Source organism: Galendromus occidentalis, unplaced genomic scaffold, assembly GCF_000255335.2.
Source record: "Galendromus occidentalis unplaced genomic scaffold, Mocc_1.1 scf7180000076592, whole genome shotgun sequence".
Lineage (NCBI taxonomy): Eukaryota > Metazoa > Arthropoda > Arachnida > Mesostigmata > Phytoseiidae > Galendromus > Galendromus occidentalis.
The window spans coordinates 346,483-370,431 of record NW_003804581.1 but is presented as its reverse complement, the minus strand read 5'-3'; the positions used below and the strand labels follow the sequence as shown (position 1 = coordinate 370,431).

The 23,949-nt window shown below is 51.8% G+C and overlaps 5 protein-coding genes across 6 annotated transcripts; 2 read left to right on the top strand and 3 right to left on the bottom strand.

Moving 5' to 3' along the window:
• Nucleotides 1–91: 91 nt before the first annotated feature.
• On the bottom strand, nt 92–2,817 carry Alg1 (ALG1, chitobiosyldiphosphodolichol beta-mannosyltransferase). Of its 2 annotated transcripts, none has more exons than XM_029110489.1 (2): nt 2,490–2,817; nt 92–1,468 (listed from the first exon to the last, which is right to left on the bottom strand). In XM_029110489.1, exon 2 carries the CDS (start codon nt 1,466–1,468, stop codon nt 179–181), a length of 1,290 nt encoding a protein of 429 aa, XP_028966322.1. In that variant the 5' UTR covers nt 2,490–2,817; the 3' UTR covers nt 92–178. The 2 variants fall into 2 exon arrangements, with proteins under 2 accessions (XP_028966322.1, XP_028966323.1); XM_029110490.1 differs by lacking the exon at nt 2,490–2,817 and adding an exon at nt 2,188–2,455.
• A 567-nt stretch (nt 2,818–3,384) lies between these two features.
• Nse4 (SMC5-SMC6 complex kleisin component Non-SMC element 1) lies at nt 3,385–5,763 on the bottom strand. Its single transcript, XM_029110496.1, has 4 exons — nt 5,577–5,763; nt 4,397–4,632; nt 3,993–4,210; nt 3,385–3,818 (listed from the first exon to the last, which is right to left on the bottom strand). Exons 1-4 carry the CDS (start codon nt 5,761–5,763, stop codon nt 3,590–3,592), a joined length of 870 nt encoding a protein of 289 aa, XP_028966329.1. The 3' UTR covers nt 3,385–3,589.
• A 1,956-nt stretch (nt 5,764–7,719) lies between these two features.
• Nucleotides 7,720–10,436, top strand: ERp60 (disulfide-isomerase A3). Its single transcript, XM_003739824.2, has 3 exons — nt 7,720–7,922; nt 8,670–8,881; nt 9,002–10,436. The coding sequence occupies exons 1-3, from the start codon at nt 7,783–7,785 to the stop codon at nt 10,117–10,119; spliced, it is 1,470 nt and encodes a 489-aa protein (XP_003739872.1). The 5' UTR covers nt 7,720–7,782; the 3' UTR covers nt 10,120–10,436.
• Nucleotides 10,437–10,541: 105 nt separating this feature from the next.
• On the bottom strand, nt 10,542–13,930 carry Prp6 (pre-mRNA processing factor 6). Its single transcript, XM_003739823.2, has 3 exons — nt 13,771–13,930; nt 13,385–13,518; nt 10,542–13,224 (listed from the first exon to the last, which is right to left on the bottom strand). The coding sequence occupies exons 1-3, from the start codon at nt 13,875–13,877 to the stop codon at nt 10,682–10,684; spliced, it is 2,784 nt and encodes a 927-aa protein (XP_003739871.1). The 5' UTR covers nt 13,878–13,930; the 3' UTR covers nt 10,542–10,681.
• A 2,884-nt stretch (nt 13,931–16,814) lies between these two features.
• Nucleotides 16,815–23,687, top strand: cert (ceramide transfer protein). The gene is made up of 10 exons (XM_003739822.2): nt 16,815–16,935; nt 18,021–18,268; nt 18,805–18,935; nt 19,154–19,319; nt 19,480–19,656; nt 19,841–20,128; nt 20,243–20,407; nt 21,610–21,912; nt 22,942–23,062; nt 23,552–23,687. Exons 2-10 carry the CDS (start codon nt 18,047–18,049, stop codon nt 23,677–23,679), a joined length of 1,701 nt encoding a protein of 566 aa, XP_003739870.1. The 5' UTR covers nt 16,815–16,935; nt 18,021–18,046; the 3' UTR covers nt 23,680–23,687.
• The last annotated feature ends 262 nt before the right edge of the window (nt 23,688–23,949 follow it).

Genomic DNA, 23,949 nt, shown 5'->3' with positions numbered 1-23,949 from the left:
TGTTGTTGGCAGGCGATAATGACTCAATATGATGTTTGAGATACCATCAAGCGGCTTCCAGATTAAGTTCGTCGATGAGGAAAACAAATAATTTATTTGCTTCTACGCTCTCGGTGCGTCAACAACATCATTAAGTTACATTAGGCTCCCGATGACTTGAAGGGGAGGGTGCTGCTGCTCAAAGGAAGATTCCCCGAGCAACCGAATCCCAGTTGCGCTCCCATCGTGTCTCCTGCCAAGCCATGATGTTCCTCCTCCACAAATTGAGGATCTCTATGTTTCTATTATCACACATCTTTATCAGGTGTTTGCACAGCTGATCCGAGCTCTCGAAGAGCAGACCCGTCTGGTCGACTTTCACCAGCTCGGATATGCACTTGTAGTTCCAAGCTAAAACTGGAACACAACAGCCAAACATGTCGACAATTTTCATGGGCAGATCCAGCGAGCTCGAGCTCTTGTGCAGACACACTCCCAGGTCACAGATCGAAACAAGCATCGGATAATCCTGGATTTCGAGCCACGGTGTCAGGATGTGAACTTTCTTCAACTTCATCCCTGAGATCTTCTCGAGGTAGAACTCCTTCTGAGGTCCTTTCCCTGTGACGACACACAGAATGTCGGGTGCGTCCTCAGAAGCGGCCTTGTCGTATTTACTCAAAGCTGCCAAAAGAAGACCGAAGTCTTCGTCTTCTGTCCACGACGTGCTGCTCAAAAGTAGGAATGGTCTCTCACGGCGAGACTTCAGCTCGAGCTTGTCTTCGTTCATTCTCGTCAGGACCGTTTCGTGGGGGCTCGTGGCGAGCCGTTGTAAATCGCGGTCGCTCTCACTGAGTCTCACCAAGAGATCGTGGACTTCTTGGAGCTGATCCGGCTCGTTCCAGTCTCGAGGCTGGAACCTCAGGGGCGGCTTGTCGTGGAGAACGACGATATTATTTATGCCTTTCTCAAGAAGATCTTTCCTCATTCCTTCTGAGACGCAGAAACCGCAGTCCGCTCTGCGGCCGAAGAAGAACTCGATCCAATGGTAGATTTTCACAAGGGAGTTCTCTCTGCGGACGTTCATGGCAAGAATGCTGTAACCGTAGTTGTGCCAATCGAGCACGAATTTCGATCGGCGAACTTTACACGCAAACCACACGCACGGTAGGGTGGGAACGCTCGGCGGGTTCTGGACCAGGACGGCCGAAGGCGATGGTATCGTGAGGAAAAGATGCCATAGCAGCATGAGCGTCTGGTATATTGCCTTGAGACCGTATCGGAGAAGTCGGGGCCAAGCTTCAAATTTGAGATCTTTGATGAGATGCAAATCCACGCACGGATGATTCTGCAGCTCTCGGATCGGAGGGGATCCTTGCGATGCGACAACAGAAACCTTGATCCCGTGTTTCGCGAGGGATAGCGCATGGTACTGCATTCGAGGCGATCGACCGAAGTCCCCCATCACTACAACGGCGACGTTCACCATCTGAAATCGGAATGAGATACATGACTCTGCCGGGACGCTCTCTCGTGAATGAAAACGGCCTTCTCCACCATGGACAATTGGGATTCTTTTTCAATATATTAGAATGAATAGTCCACGTGTTGAGGAGTAGAGGGTCGGGATAAAGGAAGAGTCAGAGATTCGCCAAGTCACATCTCAGAGAAGCAATCATTAGAAAACAAAAGAACTCCTCAAGGCTTTGAACGCGCGCTAATGGGGTTCCGCTTCACGGGACATCTCGTTCCGCCTCATGATATTCCCCGATTCCCAATGCTTTTCTCCAAGGTGATGCACCGATATTGGCTTTCTCCTAGGAACACGAGATGAGTAGAAAATTAAGAGTACTTCAGCATTCGATACTATGGTTTTTCGGTCGCCTTGCTAGCAAAGAATCACTTGACGGCAGATTCGAGATGGAAGAGAGCACAAACAGAAGCCAATCACATGGGGCGAAATTTTAAAGCTCTGTCACGGGACAGACTTTCATTAGGTGTATCTGCGGCTCTTTGTCTAGATCTGACGACAGAGTCATCCTCACGCTCAAGCGCGCCGCAGTGTTACGATTCGGGTTGGTTACTAGCGGGAGCAGAAACGTCCGATCGCGAAATGTCGTTACAGTTCATTCAAGCAAAGCTAATGCAACGATAAAGCTAATTGTAAGATCCCCCTGGTAGACAACGACACATCTCTGAGATTCTCACCTTTTCGATAGGAAAATGAGTGCTTTTTCTCTCTCTGCTGGCTCCGGCTGCTATTCAGAAACCGCTCAGTCGACTTCAGCGAGAGCAACGACGGAACGTGAAAAAACAGTCGCGATCATCACTGTCGCCGAATCTCTGCACCGAACGACCGTACGAACAAGCGGACGACCAATCGACCAAGCATTAACTCCCTTCACAGCTGATACTCTCAGTCCGTAGACTTTTGTCCACCGAAGGAGTGCACCACCAGCGTTACGTTGACGTCTCTGACGGCAGAAAACGTGTAGCCGTGCTCAACTCACCGTGATGATTCCGAACGGGGCGGCGGAGTGTCCAGGGTGACGTTTTGTCCTCCACGAATGAGCTGGACACGTCACGAAATGGAACTTGCAGGCGAGACCCGGAATGACTCTCTGGTTTGTTCTGAGTCAGTGCGGAGAGCGATTGGTTTCTGCGGTGGCACCCAACACCCTTCAGATCATCATCAGGACCCGCACTGGCCAATGCGACTGTAGACAAAAATTTTGGGGAGGAAAAGTTGACATGCCATCCACAATTATCGAGCAGCGGTACCCCACGCGCGCGGCTGCGACCTGGACGATTTTAAGAACGAGCGAAATCTCGGGCATTGTCGCGATTCGATGGCGGAACGCACGGACGTGAATTTGACTCATGCGCGCCATTTTTGAATTTCGTGGCGGGCTCGAGTGACATCCGGAAACTCCAGATCGTACCGGCTCAAAGATGGAAATCCATGCTCAGATGTGTATTTGTGATCTTGTGATCGGTCGCCGAATTGAAAACCCGAGGAACAATGCTAGAAAGCGAGGACCTTCGGAGTTCCCGCTATGTGACCTCCCACTTGACTGGATTCCATTCCATAGTTTTGGATACAATTTGCAGAGGGAATCATTACGTCTCGAAAGATGCGGAGTCATAACAACAAAATGTTTGATTAGGTCGGATTGAATGTTCCCCTGACTTTCGAGGGATGCTCGGGTAACTGCTCACAGGGAGCAAACCAGAGGACATTCAGAGCGTGTCAGAACATCCCGAGGTTCAGACTCATGATTGAAGAACGATTCTCGAACCTTGACGGAAGCAAGTATCTCTATACCTTCAAGCTGGAGACCAGATTATATTTATCTAGACCTCATCACGATTTCAACCAATAAGAGTCGGCGGGTAATAAACTCTCCAACTTCATTCCAGTTTATTCATCCAAGAGACGCCTAGGGATGAACAAGGCTGCCCAGGCCGTACAGGGAAGCACAACGAGAACGGCTTCCGGATACCCCCACCACGAGAGAGGAACATGATTTTTACAATAAATTATGAATGATATTCGCGGCCGACACCTCCCCTGACGGAGAAGCCCGATGGAAAGAACATCTCAACCGCATCAACGTTTCGATAGGACTCTCTTGATAACGCTCTTCTTGATGTGAAACTCCTGAACGATTTGCTTCCATCTCGCGATGCTCATCGACACAATCACGGTTTTGCCTGAAGAATGCTCTTTCGGGGCTTTATCTGATGCAACCAGGCCCCTGGTGCCTGGTATGTAAGCCAGGCAGGGCATTCCGTCTTCGTCCAGCTCGAGCGTGACAAGGCTCTGAGCAACCAAAAAGCTGAAAAGAATTAATCATACTCTCGAGAGGATCAAAGCATCGGGCTGATTTCGAAACAGCTCAATTCTCAGAGCAGAGCTCAGGTTGACCTGTCTCATTGAAATCCGCGACCCTTTCCGGGGAATCCATGTCCCGCACCCGGATTATACTTCAGGTTTTTTTCCCTCTCCTAACCTGACGTGAAAGATGTTTTCCACGGTTTCCGCGTACGAATCAGGATCTGTGACGAACTCGAAGTAGTCAACAACTTCATGACCCTGTTCGTAGAGTTTTCTCAAGGCAAGATAGATTCTCTCTACTTGTTTGGTCATCTGTTCTTCGAAACCCTCGGTGCCATCTAATTCCTGAACAACCGTGGGAGCTCCAGCTGGTCTCTGAGGGCCTCTCGTTCGCTAGAGAAATTAATACAACGATTAGGAATCGTTCAAGAGACGGGATGGATGATGTTCGGAGAATATTGAAATCAACGCTCGTCAGCCTAAACATGAATAACTAAAATTCATCCGAGCTCTAGAATATCGAAAGTGTGCATCAACCAGGCTGTCGATGTTTAGAGAATTTTCAGGAACGCCACTAACCCTTTGTCTCGCATGTATGTCAGCGAGGTCTTCGCATTTGAAGCTCCCGATCACCGGGGTTTTCGGTACAGCGAACTTCTGCGGGAGCATGTCCGACACCAGACGGAATTTGTTCTCGGGAGTCTCCTCGGCAGGACAGCGTCGCCCATCGTTGAGGACTCGTCGAAGTAATGATGCGAACTCCCCAGGCTCGAAGAGAACTCCATCACTGGATACTTTTGCGGCTATTTCTCGAGCTGCGAGGGAAGGAAATCGGGACTTAGGTAGTCTCGATATGCCTGGAGACCCCAGAGGCATCCGAGGGAACACTTTTAAATCGCTCTCCGCGGGATCGCCGCCCCCCACCAACCGACCAAGCTGCTCCGATCGATGATCGATGCTGCGGTTGTAGCCCTAAACATGCACCGGGATGAGTCTCGGAAAAAAGGGACGAATTTTCATTCACGAGGCGGATTTGCTCGCGAGCCGCATTCCTGGATGCGATCAGATTTTCGTGCTCATTCCAACTATGGGTCCGCTATGCGTATCGAGCCAGTACCCGATTTCTGACAGGAACTCAGACAAGGAGTCGGAATCGACGTCTCACCGCGTTTCTCTCGGGATGGCGCCAACTCGATTTCGATTCAAGACACGTGGGGCGGCTCTCGTCGGAGACATATTTTCTCTAGAATATACCTACTCGGCTCCTCGATCTTGGAAAAGCTGTCGGATCATTGCGCACGACTGTTGCGAACAGATGTTTCTCCTCGAATCCGCTACGAAAATCGATCGCTCCATTATTCTCGAGAGCTTTCGAGAACCTCGACTCAGAGAGCGACAAAAGCCGCGACCCAGATTCCGGGTCAAGGAAATTCCGCAAAAACATTCGTGACGTGGCTTTCCTCCGCGGCCCGCAGCGGAAACCGCTCCGATACGGAATCGTCGACTCCTCGCTGTCTCCATGCGCATGAGGTAGGCGTCCCGACTAAGGAAGATGATAGAGATCAGAGCATGAGGACTCGGATCGAGGGAAGATAATTATGATCGTTGTACAAATGTTAAAATCCTCGTCGATGAATTTCTCAGAAAATGCGCTTGACTCCCGTCGGGTGGTAGTCATGCTTACCGACTTTAAGTCTGCGCTTGAACGGAAGATGTACATGTGTGCCTATTGGAATGGGACTGATGATCCATCACTCACCATGAGCCGTGAACTTGACGGCCAATTGTGAATCGAGGAGGGCCTCTGGAACATGTTTTATCGAGCTCGCAAGACGCGCGCTCCGCCGCAGCAGTGTGATGTCGAGTTTTCCGCCGTCCTGTGTAGCAGCCACGTTCAGCTTCTTCAAGTCCTCCGTGACTTGCTTTCTGCTCTCGGCTTCCGTCATGATTTTGCCTGAGAAGATACGAGGGAAAATGCTATCCTTTTCATCGTGATGGGGTCAGCGTTAGGGATCAGGGACCGACGATACGACTGGTCAAATATCGACGCGAGGAATTAGGTATCAGAGAAGATTGGTCGATCCTCTCCGCTCCACAATCGGATGCCACGGCGATTTAGAAGGCGCATCGGTCGGTGGGAGACTCCAGTATATCGGCCGAACTTCCGGAGGGGAGCCGTCGATCATGCGTAGGGCTCCCAAATACCCGTCACTCTCAAGAACCGCGATTCTCGGGTACCCGAGAACCGCGGAGTCGGAACCGCGGGGAAAAAACGGAGAGAAGTTTCCGCGAGTTTTTCCTCCTCTCGTTTCGGACTGATACCTGGCGAAACTGATCGAGAATATTGAGACTACCCATTCTTCGTGGCCCATGGACTCAGTCGAGATAATTTTATTCCATCAGAAGGGTATATTTGCCGAGCTGAGTCTCCGTATTCGCGGTGCGGCCAACGGCGAGAAGTGACCAGAAGTGCCCCCTCGCAATTCCGAATAATCTGACCCCGGAATATATGTGGGTGGCCTGACTACTCGGTCCAGAGGGCCTACCTAGCGAGATGTCATGTGAGGGTTTTCAAGACCCGGGTCGACCTACAAATCCCGCGCTATCTCGCCTAAATCGCGATGGTTAGTTCCGAAACTTCCCTTCTCAGCGTGCATGAGAGGGACATTCAGCCATCGAAAACATCTCGGACAGGATGCTTACTCATTTTGGAGCATATCAATGGTTGTTCCGACGCCGGGATTCATTTGTTTTGCCCCCTCAGAACCGCTGGTAGGAACCGAGAAATCGGTCGGTTCCGGATCCGGGAAAATCGGCCGAAACCCGCGGTTCCAGAACCTAGGATAGGAACCGCTAGAAGCCCTAATCATGAGAGAATTCTTCGGGAGCGCGACCCGCCGAGGCGGCTCGTGAGCGAGGGCCAGAGCGAAGGTTCCGAGGAGCACGGCCGAATGTTGCGAGAATTGCGGAGAGCCCAGAACGATTTTCCAAGGGCGAAAGTTTGAGACCAGAAGGCATCGAATCGGAGACCTGTCGCAGGCCTGTGTTGCCTCGCGAGATTTTCGTGATCGAACGCATGGAGGATTCCGCTCTTTCGAAAATTCAGTGGACTCATCTAAAATAAACCTCGATGAACGCTGCCTTCCTTCGTGTGATGATTGATGAGATACCTGGCAAGATCAATGTTAGCGAATGGCAGATGAAATCGAGCAAAGTCGAGAATTTCGCTTTCAGCCCAGCATCTGCGGCAGACAACAGCTGATCACCGATCGAGTCTGCAACCCTCTGTACCTCCGCCGCTCGGCCTGACGTACGGCTTTTGGAGCTCGATAGAGAATATCAGTCAAAGTATCGCGTATCCATATCGCGAAAAATTAGTCGCCTCGGAGGCATTCAGTTCTTTCGCTGTCCCCGGTCGCGGGTGTCCCTCTGTCGTCCCATTGGACTTCGGATCGAGAGTCGAGAGTCCATGATAATCATCCACGGATCCCGCCTGGATCGAAATCTCCCCTACGTACCAGCCAGTCTTCGAAAAAATCTTTCTCGACTCACCGCGATCGGGGAACACGCGAAGAACATGAACAGAACAAATTAAAATATTGAAATTGATCTGCAACACAATCCTCCGTTGATTTGCCGCCTCCGAGAGGGGGACTGCCACACAGAACCACAGAAGTACCACCGATATCAATCACGAAGACGCCATTGTACCCAAGCAGAGCTTAGGCAGCGCCAAACCCTGATCGTCCCGGTGCCCAGGAATGATTGGACATATTCTTAAATGTCAAGAGGGGTTCTGAGTTGTGGGGGAACAGCGTGAAACAGGAACGGAAATCAATCCCAACCCTCTCTCCAGATCCGGATCCTCTCCCTTGGTACCACGTTTAGTACTGTGACGTGTCCCAGCTCGCTAGACTCCCCTTGAGAGCCGGCGTGCCTGTCATAACGTGAAGCCTGTGGTCACGATGAAGACAAAGGTCCTTCTGTTACTGCTGGTAGCCCTTGTGGCATACACAGAAGCTGAATATGTTGTCGACATGACGGCGGCCTTCGAGGAAAATATCCGAATCCACGAGATCGCGCTGGTGAAGTTTTATGCTCCATGGTGAGTGCCTCGAAATTTTAACAATGATGACGTTGCATAAGCGAGCTTCAACTTCGTTCGAGCTCTGTCTCCCCGATGATGGGTGCTTTCGAGCGTGCGGACTCACATGTGGGGTCGTCATCGGCCTCTGAGAGGTTTCAGCGGCATCCCAGGATCGGATGCGCGTCAGTTCACTGAACTCATCTGATATGGGATTTACTTGGTTGCGCGTTCTCGGAACAGCATGCTTTCAGTGCTTCGGAATAGCGCCTTGTTGAAAGAAACTTCGTGCCGAAGCGGATGCAATACTCCGCCGCGAGCTCGGGTACCGTCTAGTGGTGCTTGGCATGGAATTTTTTGCCATTGCGGTACGTCGACAGATGCCGGCACCGTACCCGGCCGGGATTCGGTAATTGACTCTTGGATGATCTCCTCTGGATCGAGGAAACTCCGCAGCGTCTTAGATCCAGGGCTGCGACTTCCCGATGGAGCTCAGGTTCCCAGCTTATTTGAAACATGATGATGAACATTTATCTCACACTTCAGTATGAGCCGTTGCTCTACGCTACGTGTACCAAGAGACGAGGTCGCCTCTCTCCCATGTTTCCAGCGCTTTGCGATGTTCGCCATCACCTGACCACTGGGCGATCCTCTACAGAGTTGGCCGTCAGAAAAAACTCCGTTCCCTCGAACTTCATTCGCCCCGAATTCTCGAGGGTGCGAACGACGAAAAGGGTCGCATCGTTTACAGTTTCTTTTTCCCCCCAGGTGTGGTCACTGCAAACGTCTCGCCCCTGAGTTCGAGGAGGCCGCCGGCACTTTGATAAAGCACGACCCCCCCGTCGTACTCGCCGACGTCGACTGCACTGCGGACAGCGGAAAGGGTGTCTGCTCGAAGTACGGAGTGACTGGATATCCGACCCTCAAGATCTTCAGACATGGAGAGGTTTCGGGCGAATACGGCGGAGCGCGAGATGCCGGTGGGTGATGCTTGTTTCTCGGTGAATTCGTATCGAGGAACATCATTTGGAAGTCAAGCGATATATTCGCTTAGGATTCTCTCTTCCATTCGTTCATTTGGGCGCAATTTTTTTTCCCAGATGGAATCGTTCAATACATGAAAACGCTTGCTGGTCCGAGCTCGAAGGAAATCAAGAGCAAGAAGGATTTCGAAGCCGTCCTGGCGCGCGACGAGAGTGTGGTCGTCGGTTTCTTCAAGGAGAAGGATTCTGCGCTCCATCAGGCTTACCAGAAGGTGGCCGACAAAGAGCGTGAGAACTACAGCTTCTACCACACCCACGACGCCGAAGTGATTGAGGACAAAAAGTTCGACGACAAAGTCGTCGTCATCCGTGCCAAAAAGTACACGAACAAGTTCGAGGACAGTGAAGTCGTATTCGACGGAGCTCCCGACGACGATGCGATCCGTGCATTCCTCTCGAAGAACTTCTTCGGTCTCGTGGGTCACAGAACCCGTGATAACCAGAAGTTGTTCGACTCGCCCCTCCTCGTCGCCTACTACGATGTCGACTACGAGAAGAACCCGAAGGGCACCAACTACTGGAGGAACCGAATCATGAAGGCTCTCAAGAAACACGCCGGAAAGATCGTGGGTGCCGTGTCCAGCCGGAAGCGGTTCGCAAGTGAGGTCGATGATTTCGGATTCGATAGTGGAGACGCCCCGGCTATCGGCATCCGTGACGAGAAATTCAACAAGTACCGCATGGAGGGCGAGTTCTCGATCGAAAACCTGGAGAAGTTCGTCAAGGACTACCTCGACGGAAAGCTCTTGCCTCATCTCAAGTCCGAGAAGGTTCCTGAGGACAATGACGGACCCGTGAAGGTCGCCGTCGCGAGGAACTTCGACGACCTAGTCCTCGGAGCAGACAAGGACGTGCTCATCGAGTTCTACGCACCCTGGTGCGGACACTGCAAGAAGCTCGCGCCGGTCCTCGAAGAACTCGGTCGCGAACTTGAGGGCGAAGACGTTATCGTGGTGAAGATGGACGCTACCGCTAACGACACTCCTCAGGACTTCCAGGTCCAGGGATACCCCACTCTGTACTGGCTGCCGAAGAACGCGAAGTCCTCCCCTGCGAGATACGAGGGTGGTCGGGAACTCAAGGACTTTGTCAAATACATCGCTAAACACGCCACCGACGAGCTCAAGAAATACGACCGTTCCGGGGAGAAGAGAGACGCGAAGAGCGAGCTTTAAGTGCGGCTGTAATCTAAGTTATCGAAGGAATGAAGACTGCGAGGAGAATGCTGACTCGCTCAGAGTTCACAGTTCATTGATGCCAACCCCGTGTACACCTAGTTCAACACAACCAACAACAACAACAACAGAGAACAACGGCGACAGAAGCATCAGCGATTGCGTGCTGCACGATTTTTTTTCTGGAATCCCTCCCATGTCTTTTCAATGCATTGTGAGTGTGAATTTATCAAGGTTTCGCTTTGGAAGGGAATATCAGCAGATGCAGCCATCGCAGGTATTTTTTCAAATAAATGAATCACTTGTAAATTCAGAAGTTCCCCTCTCGTTTTCCATTCCCGGAATCGATCAAATAACTATTATAGCTCTGGGAGAGAATCCCGAACCCGATCCGAACGACCGGGAGGATACGAGGGCGGCCGTTCGATCAAGCATCACCTTTATTTTTCACATTCGAAATGCGAACATCGATATCCAATCGTGTGAAGGCATGGTTCTCTGTACATACCTAGATCGAGAATATACAAAGATCAAGTAATTTACATGAAGATCGATGTCGCGTTCAAGTAGGCTCTTGGAGTGCTTTCGCGCAGAGCACGAGGATTTCTTCGGGGGTTTTCTTCCAGTTCTCGATGTGTTTCGCAACTTTGTTCCACTCTTCTCCGTGCCTCGGCTCCGCCGAGAGGAAACGTTTCCGAACTTCTTCTCGCTGCTCGGCGGTTCCGTGCAGCGTCTCGAACTTGTAGAAATAGGCCCAGGCGTCGCCGAAATCCTGCTCGATTTTGATGGTCCGATTGAACCACTCTCGGGCCTTACCGATTTTCCGCTCGGCCCAAAACAGTCTCGACACGGCCAGGAGAACACGCGGGTCGTGTTCACATTTTTTCAGAGCATCGACACTCTTCGACTTCCGACCGGGCCGCGCTTCCATAAATATCGCCTCAGCCCATAATCTTCCTGATGCGGGACATTCCTGCATTGCTTTGGCCATCATCTTCGATGCGATGTCCTTCTTATCAGCGCGGCATTCGATTCGAATGGCTTCGAGCCAAAGAACGTCGTTGCAGGGATTTCTCAGTCGAGCTTTCTCGATGACGGATCTCGCTTTGATCAGCATTCCGGTTTCTTCTTCGAGATTCGCCAGGAGCACCCAGAGCGGAACGGAATCGGGGCACGCCTTGATCCCTCGACCGTAAACCTCTTTCGCCTTATCGGGTCGTTTCAACTGGCACCATATCTGACCGTACATCATCCACAGCTTCGCGAAGTTCGGATATTTTTCAACGCCCGTTTCCAGGATATCGAGAGCGGCCTGCAGTTCGCGACCTTTCGATTCCGGGCGCGAGCCCAGCGCCCACTCGAACTTTGCGGCTTTCATGAGCACACGACCCGTCGGTGCCGACTTCTGAGCCTTCGCAAGGAGTCGCCGAGCGCTGTCGTATTCGTCGTTTTCGGACTCGAGTTTCACGGCCGCCAGCCAAATTTCCTCAGAGTTCGGATTGGCTTTGAAGGCCAAGCTGAGGATGGATCGGGCGGCGGGGACGTCACCCGCTTGCCATTTGCTCTTCGCTCCCATCAGCCAAAGAACTTCTGCTTGCGGACAGTAGGCCACAGCTTTCTGCAGGAGGGCTTCGAGCGTTTCTTTGGTGCCATGATTCTTCTCAAAGAAAGCGGCACGCAACCAGATACTCTTCTTAGCGGGGAAGACTGCCAGCGCGTGACCGTAGATGGCACGCGCACATTCCGGAGCGCCCTGGTTCGCTCTCTGTTCAGCGTCGGCCAACCAAGTGTGTTTACGATCTTCGTCTTCGATGCCGATCTCGATAACGCTTTCAATGATGGCTTGACACGTCGCGATGGAACCCGCTTTTTCAGCCTCGACCGCGTCCTTCATCCACAGCTCCCTGTTAATTTCCACTCCGTTGTCGGAGAGGGATTTGATTGATCGTTCGATAATTTTCCGGACCATTTTCGAGTTCTTGTTCGCCTCCTCTAATTTCGCAGCCGTGATCCAAATCTGTCGATCCGTCGGTATACTCTCTCGAGCCTTGTTGAGGACTTTCCTCGCATTCTCATACGTCTCCAGACGAGCCAAGGCTAACCACAGCTCGACGCTCGTCGGACAGCATTCTACGGCTCGCGACAGGAGGATTCTTGCGTCTTCGGCGTCCTCCAACTCCACAGCGTTCTTCCACAGCCGGACGGAATTCGGGATTTGTTCGAGAGCCTTGCGATAAACTCGTTTCTGGAGACGTTTCTCCGTCTCGAGCTCGGCGGCTCTGATCCACAGTCGAACGGAGTGGGGCAGTTGTCGAACCGCTTGAGCGATCACGGATTTCGCCATGTCGGCGGCCTGGAGTCGTGCGGCTTCGAGCCATACATCCTCGGAGTTTGGACACATCTCCGCTCCTTCCATTATGAGGTTTCGGGCGTTCTGGAGCTTCCCAGTGACTTCCTCGAGACGAGCGGACGCGATCCACGCCGGTGCATGGTTCGGATTCGTCTCTCTGACCGATTTGAGCAGGAGCCGGGCTTTCTTGACGTCCGAGATATCCGCGCCGTGGTTCGGAATCATCGACTGCAAATCGGTCAAATAACCCTTGGGGTCTACGACGGTCTGGCCCGACACGGAATCGGAAGCTTGCGTAAGCTTGATGTCCATCAATGTATTTCGGGCCTGACCGATCTTCCGTAGATCGAGCTCCCCTGAAGCAACTCCCGGGAAGGGCGAGGCGAGACCCGTCGCAGGATCGATCGCGTTCACCCCTTGACCACTAGCCAGGGCTCCCGCGAGAACGCTGTCTGGCAACGGCGTGAACTTTTCTGTTCTCGCGTTCCGTTGTTTTTTATTGCGAGCATCTCCCACCTCCGGAATCGCGTTCCATTCATCTGTTGACACATCTGAGAGCTGTCGTTTGAGATCCGAAAACTGCTGTTGGATCTTCGGTCGCTCCTGACGATATTTCTCGATTTCCACCCGGAGTCTCGCTTCCCGATAATCTTTGCGCCTCTCGTCCATGCGCTTGTCCACCGCTTCGTATATGGCGTCGGCCTCCTCGTCATCTTTGTCGTAGGGATCCTTGCTGAACAGTGAACCGCCGTACCCTGAAATAATTTCAATGATCTGCTTAGCTAACTTTCCTCGCTCGCGCCAAACGGAGGGGGGGGGAGAGTCTGACGGACTGAGGGAGCAATGCGACACCCACCCCGTATGATGGAAATTCACTCCTCGGAAGTATCTAGGGATGGAGCATGTTGAGCTTACCATTGAACTCGTCGAAGTTGGCATCGTTCAAGTCTTCGTCGTCATCATCGTCTTTTCTGGACTTTTTGGCAGGCTGCTGTCCATGTCGGTCGTCGGGGACATCTGAGCTCTCTCTCGCGGGTCCTATATCTGATCTGTAGATGAGAATCGCAAAAACGTTAAATCAATTGACGTTCAGATTTGCGAGCGTGGGTCGAGGATCTCGAGGAGTCAGAGGCGCTAATCGATTCGTCAAATAGGTCGCCCAGGATGGATACGTAGAAGGACCAATGTTGGGGACGCTTGATAGGAATCCGATCTCAGGACAAGAAACTCCGGAGGCGTCTCGCGGAATCCCGGAGATTCTGAGCTCTAATATCGACGAGAGTATCGAGAAACCTTCTTACCGGGTGGTGAAGCCTGTCGCTCCTCGACCCACTCCAGCAACGTATCCTAAGGGCGCTTGAGACCCTAGGAAGAGCTTCTTCTTCATCGTGGTCCCGGGCGCATGCATCCTGTCGAGATTTCGAAATCGGGGTAATTTCGAGAACCTTTCAAACTAGGACCAGGGGGACCCGTGTTTTGTTTAGCGGCGCGCAGACGAGTTCCGCTGGGAGAGGCGCAAAGTTTGAATCAGGCATACCCGGCAGAGCGCGGATCGCACTGACTGAGTGAGCCCGTTGCCCTCCATTCCATCCTCTCGCGCGGCAGATCGTAAAATCACCTGCGACGGGAAAAATATCGCGCCCCAGGACTCAGAAGGTCCCTCCAACTACAGGGGATGACGTTTCTTGATCCCGTCGTGTATGACTCCCCGAATCCTGTGACAATGCCACACAGTCTCAGACGCAGCTCGAATCCTGAAGCTCCCTCCCCGGAGGCTAGCTAGGTTTAAATCGGACGCTGCATTCACCAATTTACGGCCTGGGCGCGAGTCTCCGCTGTACCGTGACTTTTTTCAGTATGGGGGGAAACCTTGCTGTACTCCCTGGTCTCCCTCGGAGAGTAGGTCGGGAGCGCCGGACGCCGGGCTCCTTGCGAGAACGCTTGCGAGCAGCGTTTGGAACGAGCAGCAGAGGATTTTCCGAGAATCGGGTGCGAGTCTCGAGAGTTCTTGATACCGGATGATCATTACTCGGCCGTAGAGAGTCACCGATTCTCACCCCTCGAGATCGGGAAACATTCAGACACGAAGCGCGTCGATTCCGGAGATTGAGGACGCGATAGCGGGCGGAGCGTGAAGCGTGATTCGAGCCCTTATGCTGTGGAATTGAGTATCCCATGAGACGCCTGAGGGGCCCCAATGTCGAATTTCACTCCCTCTGCTCATTAAAATTCAAGATACTAGCCTTCGGAGTTCCCTTCTCGAGCTCTGTCGCGCCCACGAGCATTTCGAAATCGTGGACACGGTACTCTTCAAAATGTTCTCGGTCTTTTACTTAACGGAATACTCTAGAAAAATCGATCAAAATTCTGACAAACAACGAAATAACTTTGACAGAAAGCGACGAAGTCGAAAATACTGCATAAACGAGAGCGCTCGGCCACGATGGCTGCTCTGGAGCCCGGACCGAGGGTGTTTTTTCCTGAAACGACTTGCGATGAACAATTACTGGATCCCGATAATCCTCAAGATGGAGCTATACTCAAGCGAGTCATCACGAAGAAACTGCATCTCGATCCGGGAAACGAAGCCTTCCTGAACGATTTCGCTGAAAATCTTTCAAAAACCGCTCTAGAAATGCGAAAAAGCCAACGGAAGAACGCGGTGGGCGGGGATAGCGAAGTTGGCTCTGCGAACCGCCCAACGATCGACCTGACGATTTCTTCGTCTTGTACGTGGTCTCCGACAGATTCTCAGTCAGAATCTTCCGAACTTGCCGAGGGACTCGAAGAGGGTCAGTACTCCGTGCAGGCTCCCGTGTCGTGGATAATCAGTCTCTGATGATTATCGCCATTGGCCCGCGGCTCGTCAACTGACTCGTTCCGATAGTACGATAGCTGCTTCAGTGAGCCGAGAGGAAACTCTATGCGTCACCGCAACGTTTTCATTTCCAGATATCCATCGAGCCTGGAGCCGATGGCAGCCCTCGGTCACCAAGCTCTCCACGATGATTGCGGAACGAGTGCACCACTTTATGGATGGCGAGCTGTCTCAACGGATTTCGGACGAAATAGAAAAGCAGCTGAGCAGGCAAATAGGTGGTGGGCGAGCAACCGAGGAATCCGGAAAGGAAATCCCGACGGGGAATTCCAGGGAAAGTAAGAAGTCCAAGGACGAGCAATCTCAGAGACTGCGGGGGAAAACGACGAGGATCACTGACTCGAGTTCAGCCGCGACATCGAGGGAAGGGAGAGCAAGATTGCCGGGAGTGGGTAGAGCGACCGATGCTGACAACCTGACCCGTCAACTCCGGAGCCCGTCGATTCTTCGGTCGTCGAGTGAGCGGAACACGAATAGGTCTCGCGTACAAATCAAAGCCCCCGAGGCTGCTTTGAAAGACCCTCGAGATGTCGAAGATTTCCAGAAAAGAGCGTCCGCGTACAAAGCCAGGTATCCGAAGGACAGGATGGCTGTCTCGCCGAGCTTCATTTTATCGTCTTTGAGCGAAGATAGACTCCGCGACGACATCAGCGAGCAAAGACCATCGAGGCACGTTCGAGGTCCGTGGGTACTGACTCTGTTGGTGGTTCTGTTCGTGCTCAATGTGCTGACCTGGAGGCAGATATCGCGGCTCGTTGGTCGATCGAGTTAGGCTCACTCAGCAAGATTCCGTTCGAAAGGTTGTGAGAGAAATAAGAATGATGAAAATTGACAAATCCACGTCTCCATTATTTTATTATTCCTTCAATTCCTCGAGTTCCACGACAGCGTCGGAGTCAGGAATTGTAGAGGAGAATCCCATCTGAATACGCAATGCTGATAATTGTTAATTAATCGATATACATATAATAATTATTGGGAAATTCATAGTGAATTTCTACCGCGGAGGGAATGAACAATCGCGCATCCGGTCGATCATTCGGTCGGATGGGGGAATCAGTCCACGAGAAAGAAAAACCCAAAATTCAAACGGTGTCCTCGCTGATTCGAGGTCACCAATCAAATTTATTCGACTTGCCTGAATTAAGTGACAGTCATTATCATGCCTCTCATGGAAATTCGAATCTCAATTCTCCTCGAATACGGTTGGGCTCGGAGGATGGCCGGTGCTCCTCCCGCCCGCTCAAGGTTCGGATACACAACCCTCACCTAATTGTAAGAGGATTCGCGAGCCAAGAGACCCTCATGAGGGCAGCATCTCGTTGTAAGCCTAGTCTCAGCTGTCGGAATCGTAAACAGACTTGACGGAGCCGTCAGCGACAGACGAGGTTCCTCGTTTTGACGGGAGCCGCGGTCGGTGGCTGACGGTAAGTCAGTGGACTTGTTCCTCGCTCTGTCGCCGTCGATGATGTTATCGTGTATCTAGTCGGGAGCAAATGTGTCCGGGGCGCTCTTGACGAAAATCGGCCCAAATAGGCTCGCCGAGCCCGCAACAACATCCACCATCGCCACCAACGACTCGGAGCGGGTAGGTTTCTGCTTTTCGAACACGTTCTTCTGTTTCAAGTGAGGTTGCTGTCATTCCGCCACCGTGGCGCGACCAGCTGATGCAGCATCGCTCATTCGCTGCTCGGCGGAATCGTTTCCTAATCCTCCGCAGTGTGACGGTGGGTCCTTGTGAGACCAATCCGTTGTCGCCGGTCGCAGGGAGCGCGACGGTATGGGAAAGGAGCCGAAGGAGTAAAATAATCGTCGGGGTACGCCCGTCAAATGGGGTGCGGAAACTGAGCCACGGTCGAACCCAGCTTTGAGGGAACATGGAACCACCCCTCGGGCTGCTCCCCCTCCTGCCCTAGCTGGGTCCATTTTGCATCGCGAGAGCAGGACTTGGAACAGATCAAAGATTTATGGGATTATTCTTCTGCTAGTGATCAACCAGCTGTGCTCGAAAGCGATAAAAAAAGGTACTCGACCGCGGAACTCTTGAGATTTTTCATCTGATGCTCAAGTTCTTTGTGAATCTATATGACGAGTCCTGCTCGTGGTGTACGGGAGGAGTGACCGCGGATTCCCGTACGGAATGGGGTCGGAGGTTCGGATGAGGACGCGTATCCTGAAACCCTTCCGGGGGTTTCCGTGAAGTTCCGTGCTGATTTTCCGAGCTCCCAGGACGAGTTCTGGCGTAGGGGAACCACTTATGCCACTCGCCTCCCGTACCCGCCGTATCATCCACATAGATTCTCATTGAGATCTCAGATCTCGGAACTTCTGCGCGACGAGCCTTCTCTGTTCCACGGCCTCATTTCCTCCTGGCTCTTGTTTTGAAGGAGTATCATATCCTCCTCATCTTTCACCTCTCGTCAACGTCGTGTATCATTATCATCATCCATCATCATATGAACGCTTGCTGGAGTTACGAAGAAGAAAGACAGAAACAGCTTCCTGCAAGTCCCCTTCAACTGGTTGTTCCCTTTTCACCTGGCCAAGCTCTTTCCTCTCTGGAGCCCCGAGCCCCCCACGCAGCGGCCTAAAAAGCATTTGGGGTTAACTCCACCCATACGCCACCCTCGTTTTCTTGCTTGATCTCAACGCTGTGTTCCGTTTCTGGTATAGGCTGCTGCTGCGCGGCATAGCATCTAATGGCTGCGGAAGACGGCACCACTGTTCTATCGGACGAGGACGAAGAAGTGTGTGCTCCCATAAGTCTCCATGGAACATTGTGCAAGTGGACCAACTACATTCACGGCTGGCAACAGAGATACTTCGTTCTCGCGAATAAAACGCTCAGCTACTACAAGTCCGAAAATGATTCCAGCTATGGCTGCAGGGGAGCCGTCAGCATACAGAAAGCCGTCTATAAGGTGGGTGTCCCTTCTCTTTTTTTTTTCAATGTTCGCCAAGAGTGACCTGGGTTATGAATTCGGTTCTTCGGAACGTTCGTCCTCAGAGGTCCCAAACTATTCATTCAGACGCTCTGAAGAGACTTGTTAGGGAGTTTGCGCGCTCGGCTCTCGCCCGTAAAAAAATTCGAATCCTTCCGATTAGTGGGAATGAGATCCGCAGAATCGAGCTCGCTCCCGGATGACCTGCTCTCGACAGAAGCTTGACTACACATTTCGATGGAAAGTGCGCGGACCAATTGATTCAGGCGGTGCTTCGATGAATCGATTCATAACCCCCTCTTTCGTGCGCTGTCCGCCTCGTTTCGAATCGATCAGAGCGATTACGATCTGTGTGTTCCCTCTCACTCAATGTTTTCGGATCACACTCGAAACGATTCGGGGAAATTGAATTTATTCCCTCCATTTATCTTCCCTCCTGTAAACCATTCGATGATTTCTGAATATCACTGACTCTGGAATCTAAAACGAACTTTGTTTCTCTCTTCTCGGAACAGCCCCATGAGTTCGACGAGTGCCGCTTCGATATCGGGGTGGTCAACGGGGACATGTGGTACTTACGGGCCGATGACGTCGGTACGAGGAACAAATGGCTCGAAGCCATTGAGAGTCATAAGAATGCAGACAGGTAAAAGTCTTTCAAGTCGATCCGTTATGGATGCAGCTGTGACATGCATGCATATGTTTTGCGATATATACCGTATTGGTAGGATGATTTCAATCGTCCGGATAAGTTGATCCCCTCGCTCAGTTGCTCCTCCTCCGATTGGAGTGAACATGAATCCGAGAGGAACCTGCCGACCCGTGGGATGAACGGACGACTAATCGAGGTGTTGACGGTTGCAGCGCTTACGGGAGCGACAACTCCCTCAAGCGTCACGGGTCTTCGATCTCGATCGGTTCCACCATGTCTCAGACATCGGTGAGCTCGCGGAGGACTCTCATCAAGGAGAAGCTCAGCGAGATGGACACTTTCAAAGGCATCCTGTCCAAGCAAGTGGACAGTATACAGGTGAGTCCCGGAGTATGTGCGCTCATCTTCGGAATTCTCCCACCCTTCGCTAAATCCTCTAGGATTCATTCATCGCCCGTGTTCGACAGCCATGACTCGCCTCAATCGTCACCAAGTCGGATGCATTGGACTCAGCCGAATGAATTATGATTAATTTCAGTCGTTGTACGACGGGCTTGCGGCTGTGGCTGAGATTCCGCCCGCCGTTTCTGATATCGACGTGAAAGGCGAAGCGATGACGTTCAAAGCCACAAGTCACGCACTACTCACAGCCTGCACTCAATGTGTCGATCTAGTTAACCAGCACGAAGATACTTGGCGGAAGAAACTTGACAGGGTTTGTAATTTAACTCATAAGTCCGTAGCGTTACAACAACGTTGTGATACGATTCCTCTGATATTTCGGGAGCGTCGGCTCGAGAGCGAGAGAATCGTTCACCGGAACCGTAGCACCGGGATCCATTAATCGACTGATATCGCTCCCGGAGTTTGAAACGCTAACCCTTTCTTCCGGTTGTCAGGAGGTTGAACGGCGCAAGAAAGCAGAGGCGGCCGTGGCTGCTGGTCAGGCCTCGGACATCGTTCCCGCTGGCGGGGGAGGTCCGAAGAGGTCGTCTCTGATCAATTGTCCCGATATGCTAGAAGGTCCGCATTCACTGCTGAACGAGGAAGACTTCTTCGACGCGGTAGAAGCTTTCATAGAACAGAATGATCAAGAGGTCGAACAGAAACGCCAAATCAGGAACAAAGTTCGTTTGCTACAAGATCCCCTCCCCGAGACGGCGAAATCTCATCTACTCAGCAAAGAGGTGAGTCCTCAGTCTTTGGGAGCTCAGAGTTTTCTTGGATATGCAAAGTCCGTCTGTGAAGTTGCGGAGTGCCGTTCGTCGACGGAAAACTGACGACTGTGTTGAATTTTGAAGATCGAAGAAACCACCAACGAGCAATTCCGGTACGCCCTCATGGGACTCGGCGGTGAAGGAGGATGGCAGTTGTTCGCTGAGGATGGACTCATGAAGATGTATAAACGGGAACTCGAAGTCGATGGGCTTGTCTGCGATCCGCTCAAAGCAGTGCATGTAGTTAAGGTGAGTCGAAATCCCAACGGAGTCGGGACGGATCGCAATTTTAGAATCTCATACTGTTCGGCATCCCGGCTGACATCAGGTCTCGGATATACCTATATGCATACAAAGACCGAGACGGGAACTCCAGAAACTCTCGCTCCTGAATTTGAGACTATTCCCCTGTGAAGTCACAAATCTGTCATAACGACGGAATGCTCGGCTTTCCCATTTTCCCGGGAAGGAGAGATACTATGGAGTAGATGGTCCCTGTATCGGGATTATCCTAGACCAGATCGGCGATGGGCAATGTAGTAAGGGAAAATTCATCAGAGGGAGATAAGTGGATAGCTTCGCAGAGTTTCGGACGGAGAGGGCGGCGAAATTCCATGCGGACTCACGGGGATGAATGACGGCGCCAGCCCTCTTTTTGACTTTCTTGACTCCTTCGACCACGGGCGGACTTTGGGCTTGAGGGAATTCAAACATCAGATCTTCTCTCATCATTACTCATGAGAGCTCATGACAACACCCGCCCCTTTCGGTGTCAGAACATTAGAATATACATACTCAGCTTATTTGAGCTAGAGCGACGGAGTCCCGCACGTATAACTCGCTAAGCCTGGCGCACTGCGTGAAATGCGCGACAGTTGCCCGAACGAGCAGAGATTGAGAGCGAGGACAGAGAAAATCCGTGAATCTCCGACAGGTGCATTCGAGTGAGTCCGTCAGATACTCAGGTGTTCCCGGAATTCTATAATAATATTACTAGGCGTACGCGGAGATGTGGAGACGGCTGCGGGAACTTTCTGCTGGAATTAGAGGCTTAGACTGTCGGATATTCTCATGGTATCACAAGCGTGTAAAGAGAAAACTGGGCTATCGCACACCGATCGGAAAGCCTGTGTGCAGATTTTTCGTGTAAAGAGAATTCGCGACGGAAGCGCCAGATTGGCCTTAATCCAAGTCTAGCTTCATTAGCTTTCGTCTCTGGGATGCTTGTCTCGTGGCAGACCGGGACTTCCGAAGCTCCCGAGACGAGGTCCCCACAGAGGCCCAGCCAGTCGCAGTGTTTGGCTCTCCGAATCCTCGGATCCCACTCGCGAAAGTATTTGCCTATTCGCCTCCAACGGAATGATTTGCCGATGGAAGTCCTTAGGAGCTCGAGGGCCTCCCATACAAAAACTCTGAGAAGTCCCGCCGACGAAATCCTTTTTTTCTTCCAGGGAGTCACGGCTCGGGAGATGTGCTACTACTTCTTCGCCCCGGAAGTTCGTTACGAATGGGAAACAACTCTAGAATCGATGAATGTTGTTGAAGTGATCGAAAAGGACAAGACCTTGGTTTTCCATCAAATCCACAAGCGGGTTTGGCCTGCTGCTCAGAGAGATGCGCTCTTCTGGTCTCATATGGAGCAGATGGACAAAGAATGCAAGGCTAGCGGAGATCAGCTCGGTCCCCCCGTCAGCGGCGACCTGTGCAGCACGTGGATGGTCTGTAACAAGTCGTGCGACACCCCCGAAATTCCTGTAAGTCGATCCGCCGCTCCATCGCCAGCCCGGCTCAGACCCAAAAACGAATTACTCTTGGGATCGAGAGAACCTTCCTGGCGATCACCTGCGCTGGAAGTCGCTTCGATCTTTGTGGGAGACTCTTGAATTCCACCGTGATAATGAAATCTCGTGCAACCTCTCCGTGAAAGGGGCACTGAGAGAAGGAGACAACCATGAGACGGACTTGAGAACTGTCTTTATTGGGATCCTCATTCTGGCCAGCGGTGTCTGTGCCTGTGATTCCGGGTTCTCTGCTCGGGAGAATTCTTCTGCGGCATACGGGCGAGATTCCCTCAGAGCTCATTGCAGAAGGCGCCGATAGCCACAACCTCCTAATGGACTCTGTCCCTGCCTCCGTGCGGAGAGTGAAGATTTGTTTCTGTGCATCTTTGAAGTTGACAATCATCCCTGAAGTCGCTCTCGCATGGAAGCCAGGAATCCTGGATTGTCCTGGCTATATATCGAAAATAGACCTGAGCTGGTCGTCCAATCATTTTATTTTCGATTTCAAGTTCCCCATACTCGAGGTCTCCGCTTTTGGGTTGCGGACTCTGGGTTAGCCCTTAGCGGTTCTCTGCCGTAGGATGTTTGACTTCGGCTGGAAACCGCGCTTAACGAGCCCAAAATGTCGACTTCGCTCCTTGGGGGACTTCTGTGGCGCCGGGAGAGATTGACACAGAATTTTGAACGTCATTGGTCGTTTGAAGGGAACGAGAGAATCATTCGACCGTGCCTTCGCCGAACATAGCGGTCCCTTCGGATGTTCTGTCGTCCGTGTGAAAATCAGGTTGTTTAACAAAAAGCTTACGATTCGGACCACTTCCGGGAATCTAGCGAATCATTATTCTGATTATTTCGATTATGATCGTGATGAAGGCCCCCGGAGCGGCGCGATTTCATCTTCTCAGGCTCGCGCATCTTCCGGCCTCAATGATCGGAAATCGACCACAGGTTGATAGCGATCTTCGGGAGCGATGTTCTCACTGAGTTCGAATAACTTTCCAGGTAGGGAGATGTCTTCGGGTGTTTTTGACGGTATGCCTCGTGGGCCAGACGTATGTCGTCGGAGATCCTAAGAGCGCCACTCGAGACAAGCTCACCACTCGCATTACATATTGCTCGTCGAGTAAGTATGAATCCCTCATAGAATGCGCATGCTAATTACTGCAGAGAAACCAAGAGAAGTAACCGATTTGAGGATTCTTGGAATTCCTCTCGGACTCAATTCCCCAGCGAGGCGTAAACACTGTATCGCTCGGAGTTTCAAGGAGCTTTGAGGCCGCGTATCGAGCTCGTGGTTTGGGTTCAGGGACCGGTAGACCGATCCCGCTCCGGTTAACATGGATAGTGCGAGAGAGGCAATTAAAAGGGATTCTGATGAGTTTTTCCTACATCCGCTATGTAAATTAATGGTCGGAGAGGGACATTGAACTCCTCGCTCGCCATTTCGTTAGCTAACCCGCCGATGCAATCGGATGCCTCGTAAGCCAATGCCGCCCGCAAATTACGACTTCGAGCCTCCAGCTCGGAGTTCACATCGAGTTCTCCGTTGTAATTCCCGCGGCCGCGGGTTGGAAGGAAAGCGACTATTAACGCATGCTCATCTGTTTTTCAGTCAACCCTGGGGGATGGGCGCCTGCCTCTGTATTACGTTCGATCTATAAGAGGGAGTATCCAAAGTTTCTTAAAAGATTTACCCTATATGTTAAAGAGCAGACCGAGAATAAACCGATTTTGTTCTGATTTTACACGGAATCTCGAATCGTTGAATCTCTTCTTATCAGCCTGGGAGGCCACCGGCCCAGAGGGAAATCGAGTAATGGAAGATACCTTGATTTCCGACTGTGGCCGGCGCAATTGTTCAGAAATCATAATATGTGTTATGTGTGAAAATCGTTGCGCCGCGTAGGAGAGATTCCACCCAGGAGAGATTCCGAACGGAGAGATGTCGGGAACCAGTCTCGATTCGGTGACTCCGCGAATCGGTACCGCGACTTTAGGCGGCTCGCTCAT